This window comes from Bubalus kerabau, chromosome 1 (genome assembly GCF_029407905.1).
Source record: "Bubalus kerabau isolate K-KA32 ecotype Philippines breed swamp buffalo chromosome 1, PCC_UOA_SB_1v2, whole genome shotgun sequence".
NCBI lineage: Eukaryota > Metazoa > Chordata > Mammalia > Artiodactyla > Bovidae > Bubalus > Bubalus kerabau.
Genome location: NC_073624.1, coordinates 6,463,177 through 6,479,852, shown reverse-complemented (window position 1 = coordinate 6,479,852; position 16,676 = coordinate 6,463,177). Strand labels below are relative to the sequence as shown.

Here is a 16,676-nt window from a genome sequence, read left to right as displayed (position 1 = left end):
GATCAGTCCTGGGTGTTCATTGGAAGGACTGATGTTGAAACTGAAACTCCAATACTTAGGGTCTTTTCTAATGAGTCAGTTCTTCACATCAGGTGACCAGATGCTGGGAAATATTGAGGGCAGGAGAAGGGGACGACAGAGGGTGAGATGGTTGGATGGCATCACCGACTCAATGGACATGGGTTTGGGTGGACTCCAGGAGTTGGTGATGGACAGGGAGACCCGGCGTGCTGCGGTTCACAGGGTCACAAAGAGTCGGACACAACTGAGCGACTGAACCGAACTGAAGTGGGTGTGAAGTTGGTATCTCACTGTGGCTTTGGTTCCATTCCCCAAATGATTAATGATGTTGAACATCTTTTTATGTACTTTTTGGTCATTGTATATCTTCCTTGGAGAAATGTTTTAATTCCATTATCCATTTTTAATTGCTTTTTATTGTTGCTTTTTAGTTGTAAGAATTCTTTATGTATTCCAGATACAAGTCCCTTATCAGATATACGATTGATAAAAATTTAGAATTGATTCCAGGGAATTCCATGGTGGTCCAGTGGTTGTACTTTCACTGCACAGGGCACAGAGCTAACTGTGCCGAGGAACTAAGATCCTACAGACCATGCAGTAGGAACCTACAAGCCCTGCCCCCTGCTCCACTGAAAAAATAAATTTTTCCATTCTGTGGGTTCTCTTTTTTTTTTTTTTTTTGCTGCACCAGGCAGCTTGTGGGATCTTAGTTCCTTGACCAGGGACCTCAGCAGTGAAAGTGCAGAGTCCTGACTAACCACTGGACCGCCAGGGAATTTGGTCTTTTCCCTTCATTGATGGTGTCCTTTTGAAACATAAGAAGCCCAATTTAACTATTTTTTTCTTTAGTCACTTGTGCTTTTAGTGTCATATTTAAACCACTGCTTAATCCAAACTGGTAAGGATTAAATCCCGTTTTCTTCTGAGTCTTATAGTTTTAACCCTTACATGACAATACATTTTGAATTGGTTTTCAAAAATGATGTTTGTGGGGAGGTTTTCTAGCACCACATGTTGAGAAAACTATTTTCCCCCATTGAATTGTCTTGCTACCCATGTAAAAATAATTGAGCATAAGTATAAGGGTTTATTTCTGGGCTCTTCAGGCAGCAGTGACACTTAGTCCCAGTTGTAGATTTTTCTCCAAACTCTGCATCCCACCTCCTCAGAGACTCTGGCCTCAGCTGACTGGCGGCCCATCTTCCGAAGCCTGGGGCTGAGTCAACGAGATCCTTCCTCCAAGCTCCTGAGGCAGAAACACCAGAAGAGCTCATTTGCCTGGGCTGAAGAAACTAGCTCATCCCAGGTCATTTCTTCAGGGACAGCCTGTCTCCAGTGACAGATCAATGTGGACCATAAGGACCTAGAAACTTGCTCCAGCTCAGGACAGCTCTGCAAGTCCATCTCAGCATCAGGGTGTTGCCTGAGCCTTGTAAAGGGACTGCATCACAGTTCAGCTTTTCCTTTAGTTAAGTTGTCCTCTACGTTCTTAGAAATGATTATGAAGTAGAAATATCACATGCCCTGAGGGTGATTCTCAACAGGTCTTAGGCCAATTTTGGTCATTCCACTCCCTTTGCTAGTAATTGGAGCAGGAATGGATACGTAATGCTATTCTGGCCAAGGAGAGTTAGAGGAAGTCAGTTGGAGAAGGGGATTTCTGAGTTTTCATAGACGCAAGGAAGGAACATTCTCTTTTCTGCCTTTTTGCTTTAGTGCCTAAGGGTGTGATGCTGGAGTAGTGGCAGCCATCTTGAGGCCATGAGGGAACAAGCCTGAGACTATACTGGATCCTTGAAGACATGAAGACATTGGTGAGCTACTGAATTAATCAACCTTGGAGAAACCCTATCACCAGACTCCTTGTTGCTTGTGGTTGACATTAACTATCCTCTAGTGACCATTCTTCCTGCCATCCTTCTAATAATAAAACTTATTGAGTTTTAGTTGGACATCTGGGAGCCCCATTTGCAGACTACACTTTCTAGCATCCTTGGCAGTTGGGTGTGGTCATGTGACTAAGTCCAGGCCAATGGGACATAAACAGAAGTGATTCCTACAATTTCTGTATTATTTCCTTAAGGATGTTTGCCTTCACACTATTATATATAAAATAGACAACTGATAAGAACCTATTGTACTCTACTCAATAATCTGTAATGACCTACATGGGAAAAGAATCTAAAAAAGAGTGGATATATGTATATGTGGATTTCCCTCATGGTTCAGACAGTAAAGAATCACTTTCACTTTTCATGCTTATGTATACAACTCATTCACTTTGCTGTGCAGTAAAACTAACACTTCCCACGTGGCTCTAGTGGTGAAGAATCTGCCTGCCAGTGCAGGAGACATAAGAGATGCAGGTTTGATCCCTGGGTCAGGAAGATCCACTGGAGGAGGAAATGGCAACCCACTTCAGTATTCTTGCCTGGAGAATCCCATGGACAGAGGAACTTGGAGGACTACAGTCCGTAGGGTCGCAAAGAATCAGACACCACTGAATAGACTTAGCAGGCAGAAAGTAACACAGCATTGTAAACCAACTATACTTTAAAAAAAAAAAAAAAAGACATTTGCCTTGGGCACTCTCTTCCCTTGTTCCCACTAGCTGGAAAATTGCAACAGCTAGAGTCCTTTGGAGCCTCAGTGGTAAAGAATCTGCCTGCAATGCAGGAATCACAGGTTTGATCCCTGGGTCGAGAAGATCTCCTGGAGGAGGAAATGGCAACCCACTCCACTATTCTTGCCTGGATAATCCCATGGACAGAAGAGCCTGGTGGGCTACAGTCCATGGGGTCGCAGAGTCAGACATTGCCTGAAGCGACTTAGCACACATGTAGTCTTTTGGAAGCCCCATCGGCCTTGGCACACTCACCTTGGAGCAATGATTTGAGAGAGAAACAATCTTTTACTTTATTTAAGTGACTTTATTTTGGGGTCTTTTTGTTACAGTAGCTTCTCAAGTACCTTAGCCAATATATCATGTGGGATAATAAATGCCCTCTTGGGATTTACCTGGTGGTCCAGTGGTTAAGAATCCACCTGGCAATGCAGGGCATTTGGGTTTGATCCCTGGTCGGGGAACTAAGATCCTGTATGCCTTGGAGCAGCTAAGCCCATGTACCACAACTAGAGTCTGTGCTGCAGAGAAAGATCCCACATGATACAACGAAGATGTCTAGTGTTGCAACCAAGACCTGATGCAGCCAAACAACAAATAAATAAACACTCTGCAAAAAAAAAAATAAGTGCCCTCCTGATTTCAGCCACCTGAGTTGTTTCTAGCAGCCAGGACCTCCTCTCTGATCTTTCTTCCTTGGAAGTTGGTGGGTTCTGGTGCTGAGTTCCAGTTTTCGTTGGTGGTGGACTACATCTGCAAGGAATGTCTTCCTGTTTGAGGGTGCCTCCTCCCAACATCCCAGCAGTCTCACCTATCACCTTTCCCTTCTGCTTCTGCTCCCAGCCCAGGGAAGGGGATGACCTCCCCGACCCCCACTGTGGAGCCTAGATTGCACTTGAGTCTTCTGTCCATTGTCAGGTCCTGAAGGCCTGTCCGGCCCTGTCCACCTCACAGCAGACTTCCCAGCATGCCTTGCACTAGCTGGTCCACAGCAGACTTCCCAGCATGCCTTGCTCTGGCTTCCACTTTAGGACAGAGATTTAGGAACAAGTAAACCATGAAACCAGACTTCCAGGAACAGAGTCCTAAATTATCCCCCATCTTTTTTCTCAGATAGAGGACATTCCAATTGAATGTTTAAACTAGTCGAATATTGATACAGCAGCAAGGGGGAATTATTCCCCTACCCCAGAGCTGCTAGAAATGCTACCTCCTTGCTTGCCTGTGACTGGTCTGCTTGGAGGGTTCATTAAATAGTTGACAGGAAACCTGACTCGGGCCCCTGCTGGACCACACACTGCCCCCCAGTGGAGGGATGGGACCTCATCTCCCCCAGACAAAAATATCTGTAAAAACATCAGCCAGAAACAAACAACAGGATTCCTAGGATCTGATTACTGTCGCCAGGGCGGCCTTCCACGGGAGCCCACCCCTCCCTTCCTTCTCCTTTCCGAGAATTTAAGAGCGAATGCCCAACAAAGGTTCTGACAGGGTCAGCAGACTGACGCTGCCGATTTCAGGCGATGGTGAACTTGGGATGGGGCAGAAGGAAGCAGAGACTCTCTCTGGAATCCAGTCCAGGCCCAGGGGCTCAGGAAGGGCTCTGGACTGTGGGTGTTGCACCCACAGGTGATGAGGAGGGCAAGCTCTCACCCCAGGCTGTACTATTAAAGTAAAATCTACTCATTTTCAAAAGATTTTAAAAACAGGTGAGATGATGCTGTGGCTGGAGAACTACCTCATACACCCATTGTTTTAATCAAAAACATCACTTGCTCTTGATTACCCCTAGAGCCAGGGACCTCACCTCCTTACCAGGCTGTCCACAATCTTCTACTGGCAGGATCCAGAGGCCTCTAAACACCTGTGCTTTGGCTGCCAAAGAGTAGCCTGCTGAGCCCGAGTTCCTGACAGTATCTCCAGTCCTCTGTCCTACAGGGAAGGCTTCTCCAGCCTGCTGGAAGGCCCAGCTCTCACAGGAAGCCTTCTTCCTCAATACAAACCAGCTGGGTCCTCACCCTGCGAGATTTTCCTCTGGCCCATCCCTGGAGCTGCCAGCATGGCACTGCAGTCTCTCCAAGGTTCTCAGCCAGCCAGCCAGCGTGAGCCAGGAAGAAACCCACAGGCCTCGCACCTCTCTCCCTGGGGCTCCTCTAACCTAGGAGGCACATGCCCGGGTGGTGGGTTCCTCATTTGGCTCAGTTCAGGCCAGAACAGAATCAGGCTGATTATGGGGTGGAGGTGGGGGTACTGGGGGGACCCAATCGAGGCTGTCTGAGCCTTGAAAAATGAGGTGGGAAGACAGGCTCCTCCCCTTGCCCACCGCAGTCACTCTTGGCACCCAGGCCTGGAGCCCCCCCAGCAGCCAGGCCCCCAGACCCCTCTGACCAAGGCAGGCTGTGTATGCTCAGGCTAGTCACCACCACTGCCCCCCCAGATGCCTTCCCGCAGCTGCAGGGTGGGGCTCACAAGAGCGGTGCGAATGAATGCATTTCAGCCACCAGAAAGCGCTGGATGTGGGTGACTCACTTTATTTGTTTACTACGGGCAGGGGAGGGGGTGTTTTCTTTAAAATTCTTTTCCTGAGCCAAAAGGACTCCAGGCCCCTTGCCCCCGAGTGGGCAGCTGGCCCGAGTCACTCCTGCAATGTCTCTGGGAGAAAGGATGGGGTGGGCAGGCAGGGCCTTCCCCAAGAGCTCCCCAGGCCAACTCTGCCGGCTGCCCGCCCCACCTCCGGAAAAAAGAAACCAAACCCCGAAAGCGCCCTACCCCTTGGGCTCTTGAAGCTGGGTCTGCCACCCAGCCTGCCCACCAGCTGCTTCCTCCCCCTTCTTCCTACCCGCTTCTCCGTGCTCCCCCGCCCCACCCCGACCTCGTGGGCACTTCAGCCCAGCCTGCCGCCCTGCAAGGTGCTTTCACATCCGCCAGGCTTGCCCATTGTGAACAAGACTCAGGTGTGCTCACCCGGCCCACTCCAGCTCATTCTGTCTGGAGACGCTTCCCCCACCCCTGGTTGTCTCAACCCTGTGACGGTACACGGGCCCAGGGGGTGGCCCACCAGAGTAGGCCCCAGGGGCCGCAGTGCACCCTCCAGTAACAGGTCTCTGGCCAACGGTTCCCTGTCCTCCCCACCACCTGCCCCAGACCCTGGGGCTGCAGCAGCCCAGCCTACCCGTCTCCAGCCCTCCCAGGTGCAGGGAGGTGAGCTGGCAGGCCCCCTCACAAGTACATCTTCATGGCCTTGTGCGTCGTGGGGCAGTAGCGGGCGTGAAGCTGGGCCAGCAGGGCCCTGGACGTGGCCTCAAAGCGTGTGCCCTGGCTCTTCTTGTTCCACACGTGGACTGCGAAGGTGGCATTGAGTAGCCGGGTCAGCTCCTGGGGGCTGATGTCTTCGAAGTACTTCTTCCAGTTCTGCCAGGGGATGGGGTAGAAGGCCTCAGGGGGCAGTGTGGTGACGCCGCGGCAGGCGCGGCTCTCGCTCAGGCTGCGGATGGAGCACCATTTCTTGAAGACCCGCGTGAGCAGCTGCGGGCCCTGGTGGCCCCAGATCCAGCCGTTGTAGTGGGCCACGAAGTCCCGCATGCACTGCGCCATGAACTCGTGGTGCCGCTCGAAGGCCAGGAAGGCGCCGTTGAGGACGTAGCGGGACTGGGTGCCCAGCGCGTTGGTCAGGTTCCTCAGGTCCTTGAGGACGATGAAGTCCGTGTCCAGGTAGATGCCGCCGAACTTCCACAGCAGCGCGATCCTGGAGGCGTCCGAGAGCACCGGCAGGAGGTAGGGCTCCCAGCGCCGCTGCACGGCCGCGTACCAGGCGGCCAGGGGCGTGTCCCGGAAGAGCTCCGCCAGGTCCAGGGGGCGCATCTGGACGTTGGGGAAGCAGCCCAGGAGCGAGAGGCCCAGGTGCCGCGGGCGGGAGGCGTTCCCGCCAGGCAGTCCCTTCATCAGGACCACCACCGGGGACTCGGGGTGCGCCCTGGCAGCTGACTCCACGGAGCACATAAACAGGAAGTTGGGGTTCGTCCGGTCAGAGGTCTCCAGGAAGAAGATGTTGCCTGGAGGCGGGGTGCCGGAGGGTGGGGGGGTCGGGAGAACCATGTGGGGGCAGGGGACGTCCACAGGCAGGTTAGAGAGTTGTCCTTGGCCCCCGGGCTCTCCCACGACGTGCCAGTAGACCATGACGGAGACGAAGAAGGTGAACTTGAAGCCGATGATGAACAGGGTGCAGACCCGCTGCCTCGGGGTGTCCCGGAGCAGCCGCAGCAGGCAGTCGGGGGGCGCCAAAGTCATCTCCCCAGATGTCAGGAGCCTCCAGCAGGAATTGGCTGGTCTGTAAGAGACGAGCACCACACTCAGGCAGCCTGCTGGCTTCCCCAGCCCAAGAACACTGCCCACAGACACCAGCCATGGCTGACCCGGGCTTCCAGACCCCATGGGCTGGCCAGATGCTCAGGGCCCCCTCTCTGACCTCAGCTGTACAGTGGGAGCAGCAGGCCATGGGCTGACATCTGGGCAGAGGCCCTTTCACTCTGATATACTGGTGAGCTCCCCAAGGGCTGGGCCAGTGCCACCCACAATGTGAGGCCAGCATGGGCCCAGCGCAGGCTCTGGCCTCTCTCTGCAAGGTCTGTCCCCTTTGAACTGCCAGCCTGTGTTTTGAGACCCAATGCAGGCATCTCTCAGCCCCATTCGGTTCCACCAGCTGGGCCTGGAGCTGGTCTAAGAGGAGGGGCTGCCCGCAGCCACAGGGACTTTCAGCAGGAGGCCTGGGGGGCTAGGCATGCAAGCTCACTCAGAGGCAGGACGGGCGGGCTCTAGGCACATGGGCATGCTTGCTGGGTCCCTTGGAGTGGACATGACAGAGTCTCCTGGGCCCTTGGCCTTCCCAGCCCTCACCTGGAGGGAGGGGGACAGGGAGGTTGTGCTGTATAAGCTGTCACTCTGTCATCTAACTAGCACCGCTGCCCTTGGACCCTCACTCTCTCTTGATGCCCAGGCTGTGGCTGGCCAGCAGCAGGAACGTTCCTGGGTGTCTTGCAGGAGGCTGGGAGGAACAAGAGAGGCTTGTGGTGGGATTGTGTGAATCCTGGGACACATGGGACCTGTGTCTGCCTGAACCAGCTGCAGGACGGTCATACTGGAGCAAGGATTATATTTATTCACTCAGCGAATACTGACTGCCCAACATGCACATGTCAGGGGGTCTTCTCAGCACTTCAACCATATTAAGTCATTAAACACAGCCACCCTGTGGGGCGGGAATCATCCTTCTTTTACATGGTGAGAACACTGAGGCACAGAGAAGTCCGGTAACTCATGCAGAGTCCTCTGCTTGGCCAGTAGCAGGGCAGGGAGTTTGAACCCAGGCCACCTGGCTCCAGGTCTGTGCTCTCACCACTGAGACATGCTGCCCTGCAGAGAGATGGCGCAGCCATGTGAATGTGCTGGCGCCTGGGGACTCGGTACACGTCGATCTGGACAGTCCTATGAACAGAATCCTGGCCAGCGCTTACTGTCCTGAATCCACATTCATCCAGGCCTCAGTAACGCCAGGGCGCAGTTGTATAGTTTCCACTTTAGAGGCCAGGAAGCTTGGGTGCAAGCGGCAGGTCACTGGGTGCAGCCTGGGGGAGCCACAGTCAACCCTTCCCCAGGACAGAGGGGTCTTGTGGTCATAGCGGGGTCCCAGGAGGCTGTGACTTGCCCAGTGGGGCCCGTCCCTCCCCAAGGCTGAGGCCAGGAACCGCGGCTACGGCATGGGCTGGAAACTGACCAGCCTGGGTGGCCCATGGCGGCGAGATGGGGAACCGGGCAGCCTGGCCGGCCTCCTGGAGACACACCCTGGGTCAGCAGCCAGCCTTCTCTGCCAGCAGGAACCGGGTCCTTCCCCACACTCTCCATGCCCGCAAATCCATCTGCAAAAGATGGCAAGAGACAGAGTGAGGCTGGTTCCCAGCCACACGGGCCAGGCAGGCCGGGCCTGCAGCTCACTTGTTCATTCGGTCCTCCACTCGCTTGGCCCCTGGGGGAACATGCTGGGGAGAAGAGAAGAGTTAGGTGCAGCTCTACCCTGGAGGAGTGCTCGACTTCAAGGGGAGATCACGTGGAGAGAGGCAATGAACCCAATGATGGAGGAACTGGAGCCAAGGGGCCAGTGGAGCGGGAGCAGGCGGCTTCCTGGAGGAGGTGATACTTGATGAGAAGGGAGTCAGCCATGAGCGTGGAGGAGACCGGCACACCTCTCTCTCCCCAGGGCCCGGCTCAGCGTCGGGTACACAGTAGTCACACAGGAAATGGACTCATGGGCTGATTCACTCACTCAACAGCCAGAAAAGAAAAGAAAGAAAGTGAAGTCATGTCCTACTCTTGCGACCCCATGGATTGTAAGCTACTATGCTCCTCTGTAGGAGAAGGCAATGGCACCCCACTCCAGTACTCTTGCCTGGAAAATCCCATGGATGGAGGAGCCTGGAAGGCTGCAGTCCATAGGGTTGCTAAGAGTCGGACTTGACTGGGCGACTTCACTTTCACTTTTCAGATTCATGCACTGTAGAAGGAAATGGCAACCCATTCCAGTGTTCTTGCCTGGAGAATCCCAGGGACGGCGGAGACTGGTGGGCTGCCGTCTATGGGGTCGCACAGAGTCAGACATGACTGAAGTGACTTAGCAGCAGCAGCAGCAGCATGCTCCTCTGTCCATGGGATTTTCCAGGCAACAGCCAGGGGGACGATTTAACACAAGTGTGGCCGAGCTGCTTCTCTGCTCAGATGATGAGTAAGGTGGGAGGCCTAGTTCATGAGGGGGTGGCACGTCCCCCAGCGCAGACCTCACACCCGCTTCTCTCCTCATCACCACCTGGCTTCCTGGTTCTTCCTCAAACCCATCCCCCCACACCGCTGACTCCGGGCCTCCGTACCTGCTATTTCCTTTGCTCGGAATGCTCTTTCTGCAGATGTTCACAGGGCTGGCTCTTTCATCTTCCCACGTCCTCCCCGCCCTGGCCCCTCTAAGATCCCAGCTTCCCCCCAACCCCACAGCCTCCTCCTCTGGTCTGTTCTCCCTAGTACTTATTCTGTACTTCTGTGTACTTGTCAGTTTTGGTTATTTATTTGGAACATAACCCCTATGAGGACAGGTATTTTCGTATGTCTGGTGTAGGTTTATTTATTTTTTTAGTGTCTAGAATACTGCCTGGGTCTTGGTGTGTAATAAATAAATACTGAGTAAGTGAGTGACTCAGTGTGTGGGTGTGTACCTACGTAAAGGAGCAAGCGAGTGAATGAAGGGGCCAATCAATGAGTGATCAGTGAATGAATGAATCAACAGATGAATAAGTTAGCAAATCAACAAGTGAGGAAATAGTCAGTGAGCACGTGAGGGGAGGAAACTGGGGGGTCAGAGAGAGCTGCCTGGGATCCCCCAGCCGGGCTGTGAGTGGCAGAGCCGTTGATGTCAACCCGTAACCTTGTGTTCCCGGGCCCTGGTTTTCCCCTACAGGGAGAGAGGCTATTTTGGTCCTGAGTATTTTTAATCCTCTGTGAACCACACTGCTGAGTGCACACAGACGGGCGGCGGATGGAGCGAGGCCGGGGCTGTGCGGGGGCCCGGGGGGTCCTGGCTCTCCCATGGGGTGTGTTTTTGGGGTGGGGATAGGAGCCTGTCGAGGAGGCAGGATGTGCTGGCCGTGGCTGAGGAGCCAGACTCGAGCAGCAGCACCGTATTTGGTGCCGGAGCCCAAGACTCGGGAATGGAAACCGTTTATGACGCGAAGCTGGCCACAGCCCAGTAGCCGTGTGACCTCAGGCCCAAAGCACTCTCCAGTCCCCGGGAGAGCCTCACAGCCCAAGTCCTGGCCTTTGTCAGTCCAGCCTGGCGCGTTCCTGCCACCTTCTCCTGTCTCCCGGCCGCCACCTCCAGCCCTGCCCTGGGGAGATATTCCCCGTTAGCACCTGACTGCAGTCATGCCCCAGCTCTAAGTCCTTCTGTGGCTCTCCATCATCAAGACCCACCGTGGTCCAGCTCAGGGAGGAAGGAAGGGTAAGAAGTGCAGGGCTGGCAGAGACAGAAGGCTGAAGGTCCGACCAGTCCCCTTCTGAGCTGGCCCTTGGCACCAGCTCTGTGGCTCCTACCTCAGGAGCATGGCATCAGGCTCATATGTCTAGAAAAGGCTCTGGGACCTGGCGCTCATCACCCCTGACCATGGCCTACACCCATCTCTACCTCACAGTAGGGAGCATCCACCTCTGACCCTCGCTGGGCTCCTGGGTCCAGCCCGTGGCAGAGAAAAGGGTTATAAGTCATGTATAACTGGGGTCCCCAGGGGAGACAGGGTGGCCGTCTGCTGGTCTGGGTGGTCCAGCATCCATTCCCACTTCTGATAACTGCACCCCGATTTCCTTTGGGGAACCGCCCCTGCCCCACAGACTCCACTCCCAACTCTGGGGGCGGGCACAGGATTCGGGTCTGGGCACTGGCTGTGCAGTGCTCGCCAGCACAGTGATGGCCCCACACTCTGCTCCCAGAGCGCGGAAGGTGCCATGGATGCTGGTGGCCTGCTCATCGGGGGAGGATGAGGACAAGACCCGGTAAATGCGGGATGGGAGCTCTCTGGCACTTACTGGGCTTAGGAGCCACCGACTGTCCCAAACTAGAGGCGACTCGCCCAGCCCCTCACACAAGAGGGGGAGAAATGGAGGCTTAGTGATGCTCAGTCCCACACAGAGAATCACAGTCGAGGCGGGACTAGAACTCAGCTCTCACACCAGCCCACATGCAACTAGACATCAGGGTTGCAATTTCTCCAGTGTTTCCCTCCCACTGGCCCTGGGAGCCAGGACCCAGCTCTGGACTCAGCAGATGCAAGCGACTACCTGACCTCCACTTCTGTGATGTCACTTAATTTAAAAAGAATGATTTAAAAATTTTAAAATAATTTGTTTTGGCCTTGCCGCATGGCCTGCGGGATCTTAGTTCTCCGACCAGGGATCGGCCCTGAGCCACCTGCAGTGGAAGTGCAGAGTCTTAACCACCGGACTGCCAGGGAAGTCCTCTCTTCTTTTTCTTAATTTATTTTATTCATTTATTCATTTGGCTGTGCTGGGTCTCGGTCTCAGCACGTGGGGTCTTTGATCTTCACGGTGGCCTGTGAGATCTAGTTTTATGACCAGGGATCAAACCTGGGCCCCCCTCCACATTCCCTGCATCGGGAATGTGGAGTCGTAGCCACTGGACCACCAGGGAAGTCCCCGACAGGTCACCTAAGACCAGGGGCCTCAGTTTCCGCACCTGTGGGAGGGGAGTGCGGAGGCTGCCCTGGGTACCACGTGCATCTCGACCTGCACATGGCCCTTGCTGGCTCTGCTATCGGCTGGGGGCAGTGTAGGGTTTGGAAAGCAATGCCTGTGCGCAGATATGCATAGGAAGGATGGAGGAGACACTGCCAGAGGGTCGTTCTCCTTCCTGGAGACCCCCAGGACTGCAGAGGTAGCAGCTGGCGGAACCTTGTTCTCTGACATGGAGGGCGGACCCTGACTGGAGAGGAGAGAAGAGCCTTGAAGCAAAGGATGGCACCTTCCAAAGATTTCTCCAATCAACCAATTGGCAATCCGTCGATGCCGCAACCCCACCCGCCTCTTCCTCCTTTCTGTCCCCTCCTACCCCTTCCTCTCACCTGCTGCCCCACCAGGTCTGTGTCTCTCTCCATCTCCTTCCCTCTCAAACAAACCCAGGGTGCCCTTTTTGGTCCTTGACCCCGTGATTCTGCATAAGGGCAGGGATGCAATGGGAGGACACAGAGACGGACAGGGGCCAAAGGCCAGGTTGACAGCACTCAAAGGACCAGATAAGCAGCTGCTTCCCCTCACCCCAAGGAAGCTCTTCCCCAAGCTAGGGACCCAAAGGCCCCAATTGGCACCTGTGCCCCATATCAAGTCAAAGACACCAGGAGACTTAGGGCTGGGGACCTGGCGGAGGTGGGGGTGCCACAGGTGACAGAAGAGATGGGGGAGGACTTCCCTTGTGGTCCAGGGCTTAAGACTCTGCCCTTCCATTGCAGGGGGCTGGGGCTCCACCTCTGGTTGGGGAACAAGATCCCACATGACAAAAAGGCACGGCCAAAATACAAATAAATAAAATGGTTAATTAAAAAAAAGAGAGATCAGAGAGTCAACTGCTTCCTTCTGCTGGAGGAAGATGCATCTCCTCGGCTGGGGTCAGCGTGTTTCTCAGTTCAGCCTGATCCCCAGTGAGGGCTGTAGGGTCATTCCCGCTCCCCTGTTTAACCTTCAGAAAAAGTAAGGGACTTGTCCAAGGGGCCATTCTAGAGGCACTGGGGCGGGAGGGTGTGTGCAGGTCTGCCCAGCCCCGCTCGAATTGCTCTGTGACTTTAGGCAACTCCCCTTCCTTTGTTGGGCCTCAGGTTCCTCCTGCACCATGGGGAAGGGAGAGCCGGACTGACCGAAAGTTCTAACTGTGGGAACACAGGGTCCGTGCTGATCTACCTCCCTGATAAGTTAATGGCTGAGCAGATATGGAGGCTATATACCGAGGGATCCCGGGGCAGGTCACCCAGCCAGGAAATGGAGTATAGAATTCAAACCCAGGTCCCTGCTGACAGCTTCTGTTCCGCCACTGATTGGCTCTGTGACCTTGGGCCTGGGCCTGCCCCCATGCCCTTTACATTAATAAAATTGAGGCAGGTGGGCTTTTGATCTTAGAATTCAGACCCTCCTTGGTGTGAAAAATCAATATCTCCAGCTTCCAAACCCTACTCGGAGGATCTGCTGTCCGGTCCTCCCGCGCACCCCATCCCCACTCTTTTAGGGCATAAATGATTTCTACTCAAGAAATAAGACGGACGGATGCTAAAAGGCAGTGATCCTGGTACAAGTGGCTGTTTTCAGAGCAGAGGTTACAAAATATTCCCCCTCCAAAGCCTGTAAGTTGTTCCGAGGACAGAAATTCCTGAAGCCAGACTCTAGCAGGCAGCGTCTTGCTCTTGGGGGGTTATGACAGATGGAAAAATAGGAGGAGGAGCCCTCTGTTTCCAAGAGGAATGAGGCACATTCTTAGTTCTGAGTCTTCCCTCTTCTACTGATGTCAGACTGAGCCATGAGGGAAAGGAAAAAAATAAACCACAAGCTACAGCATTAGGGAAAGAAACCAGGAGTGGGACAAATTCATAAACTCCAAGTCACATGTAAGTGTTGCACAAGGCACCTGAGACCAGCAGATATGGCAGTGGGGGTGGGGAAGAGTGTGGGACCAGGGGTACTCAGTAGTGCTGGATCATAGCAATCGCCACTTCTAAAAGGAAGACGAGGGACTGCCCCATTGGTCCAGTAGTTAAGACTCTGCTTTCAATGCAGGGGGCATGGGTGTGATCTCTGGTTGGGGAACTAAGATCCCACATGCCATGCGGTGTGACCAAAAAATAAACAAATTAAAAAAAGGAAGACGAATAAGACAGGAGCCAAGGGCTTAATGAACCAGGAGGGTTCAAGGTTGGAGGTGGTGGCCTCTTGAATCAGGCTGGGTTCTGAGAGGCAACAGAAGGGAAGCTGCAGAGGAAGATCGTATATTAAAGGAACAATCCATTCCTGTAAAAACAGAAGGAGTCTTTCAGTAGAGAAATCTAGAGAACGATCCTGGCCTGTCTCCCAATTTCCATCAAAACCTCCTGTTAGTTGCTGGTCCAGGAAAATTCTGCTAATTCAAATAGAGGGGAAAAAAAAATTGTTAAAGGCATAAACACAACATCCATCCAAAGATGCTACGTGAATGAAGAGGGAAAGGAACACTGGTGTTCCCTTATGTAAAAAGATGAGTCACTATAAAAATATCGCCACAAAACAAACAAAAATTCTAATCCAAAATGGCAGCATAATTGAAAACAATTAAAATAAAAAACCCTGAGAAAAAAGTAATTCCTGCTTGAAGGAAGACCAGAAAGCAGAAATACAAGAACTGGAGAAGTTCTTGAAAAAGATATGAAGACAACAGGTGAGAATTGATAGACCTCAGGAAAGAACTAGAAGAAAAAGACAAAAACATTTCAGAAATGAAGACCAAATTACAAGAAACCCAGGGAGAGCAGACATGAAGTACAGTAAGAGGTACAGGGATTAAAATGAGAAAAGGGAACAAAACCAAATAGAAATAAAGAGATGAAAGAATTCAAGAAGATGGAGAAAAGATGTAAAGGAGGTACAACAAATGCATAACTAGGGTTTCTAAAGAAGAAGAAGAAAACAATGGCCCAGAATAAATATTTAAAATTATAATTCAGGAAAACTTTTCTGTAATAAGGGAAGATTTCATTTCATGAATCAAAACAGTACTCCATGTAGTACTGGAGATCAGTGACCCAGAATGGTAAGTCCCAAGACATTTTCTAGCAAAATGAATGAACTTTATAAAGACACAAGAATAAATCTTTGGGCAGCTACCTGTGGCTCAGATAGTAAAGAATCTGCCTGCAATATAGGAGACCCAGGTTTGATCTCTGGGTTGGGAAGACCCCCTGGAGGAGGTATTCTTGCCTGGAGAATCCCAGGGACAGAGGACCCTGGAGGGATACAGTCCCGTAGGGTCACAAAGAGTCAGACACGATTGAGTGACGGAGCACGCACACAGAAAGACCTATGAAGGAAACAGAATCAGGCTGGTATCAGATTTCTCAGCAGACACTCAATGAAAGATAGTGGAGCAACACCTACAGGATCCTCCAGGAAAGAAATTGTGAGCCAAAAATATATGGCATCCCTTCGTATCCATGAAGGGAAGTGGTTCCAGGACCCTCACAGCCACTAAAATCCACAGATGCTCAAGTCTATGACATAAAATGGTGTGTTGCTGCTGCTGCTAAGTCGCTTCAGTCGTGTCCGACTCTGTGCGACCCCAGAGACAGCAGTCCACCAGGCTCTGCTGTCCCTGGGATTCTCCAGGCAAGAACACTGGAGTGGGTTGCCATTTCCTTCTCCAATGCATGGATGTGAAAATTGAAAGTGAAGTCGCTCAGTTGTGTCCGACTCTTAGCGACCCCATGGACTGCAGCCTACCAGGCTCCTCCGTCCATGGGATTTTCCAGGCAAGAGTACTGGAGTGGGGTGCCATCGCCTTCTCCGAAAATGGTGTAGCATTTGCTTATAAGCTAGACACATTTCCCAAATTCTCTAAATCATCTCTAGATTATCTACTATACCCAGTATAAAGTGAAAAGTGAAAGTGTCAGTCGCTCAGTAATGTAAATGCTACATTAATAGTTGCAAGTGTGCAGTACAGTCAGGTTTTCCTTTTTGGAATGTTCTGGAATTTTTTTCCTTTTAAGAATTTAGACCCACAGTTGGTTGAATCTGTGGATGTGGAACCCAGAGATTTGGAGGGTTGAGTGTATAGCCAAGCTGTTCTTTAAAGGTTACACACCAAGTTTCAAAATATAAGGACTTGGGCAATAATGTATTATGAGTAATAAGCACAGCAAACTGAATGGTGACTGGGCTAACTTTAGTAACAGCACTGAATATATTTAACTTCAGCTCCTCTCCATCCCCCAAAAAGGCAGGAATAAGGATGACAGGATGGAACAACAGTGGTGTCTAGTCAGATGATGTAAGAATTGGTAGGACAGGCAAAAAGAAGGTGGAAAGTAGAACAAGCTCTGGTTGCCTCATCTCTAACTGCTAGGGGGTAAAAACTAGAGAGGTAAAAGTTTGAGCATATTTAGAGTGCAAAGGTGATATGAAGAAGGATAATACTACCCAGTGTTATTGCATCTAATGAGATGAACCATCATGAACCACTAAAAAATAAAAACGCTGCCAATTAAGCAAAGCTACTCTGCTTTCTTATTATGCAGGAGTTTTCTTTTGCAAGAATTTTTTCTTAAGTTAGATTTTTAAATCACCTATCACATCTGTGCGTACATAGGATGGAAGGAAGGAAGGAATGGTTTGAAGGAAGGAATTCCATAGGAAGGAATATAAGTGAAATAAATCGAGAAAGGTGTTCCTGGAAGTTCACCACACGTAAAAC

The 16,676-nt window shown here is 52.1% G+C and overlaps 1 protein-coding gene across 1 annotated transcript in view; it reads right to left on the bottom strand.

Annotated features, from left to right (window-relative positions):
- Positions 1-718: 718 nt before the first annotated feature.
- A4GALT (alpha 1,4-galactosyltransferase (P1PK blood group)) overlaps positions 719-16,676 on the bottom strand; it is a 30,176-nt gene continuing 14,218 nt past the window's right edge. The window contains exons 2-4 of the mRNA XM_055566059.1: positions 8,418-8,559; positions 5,820-6,974; positions 719-1,270 (exon numbers count right to left, since the gene is read on the bottom strand). Coding sequence (XP_055422034.1) covers positions 5,867-6,934 — 1,068 coding nt within the window. The 5' untranslated portion in view covers positions 6,935-6,974; positions 8,418-8,559 and the 3' untranslated portion in view covers positions 719-1,270; positions 5,820-5,866. The remainder of the gene's footprint in view (positions 1,271-5,819; positions 6,975-8,417; positions 8,560-16,676) is intronic.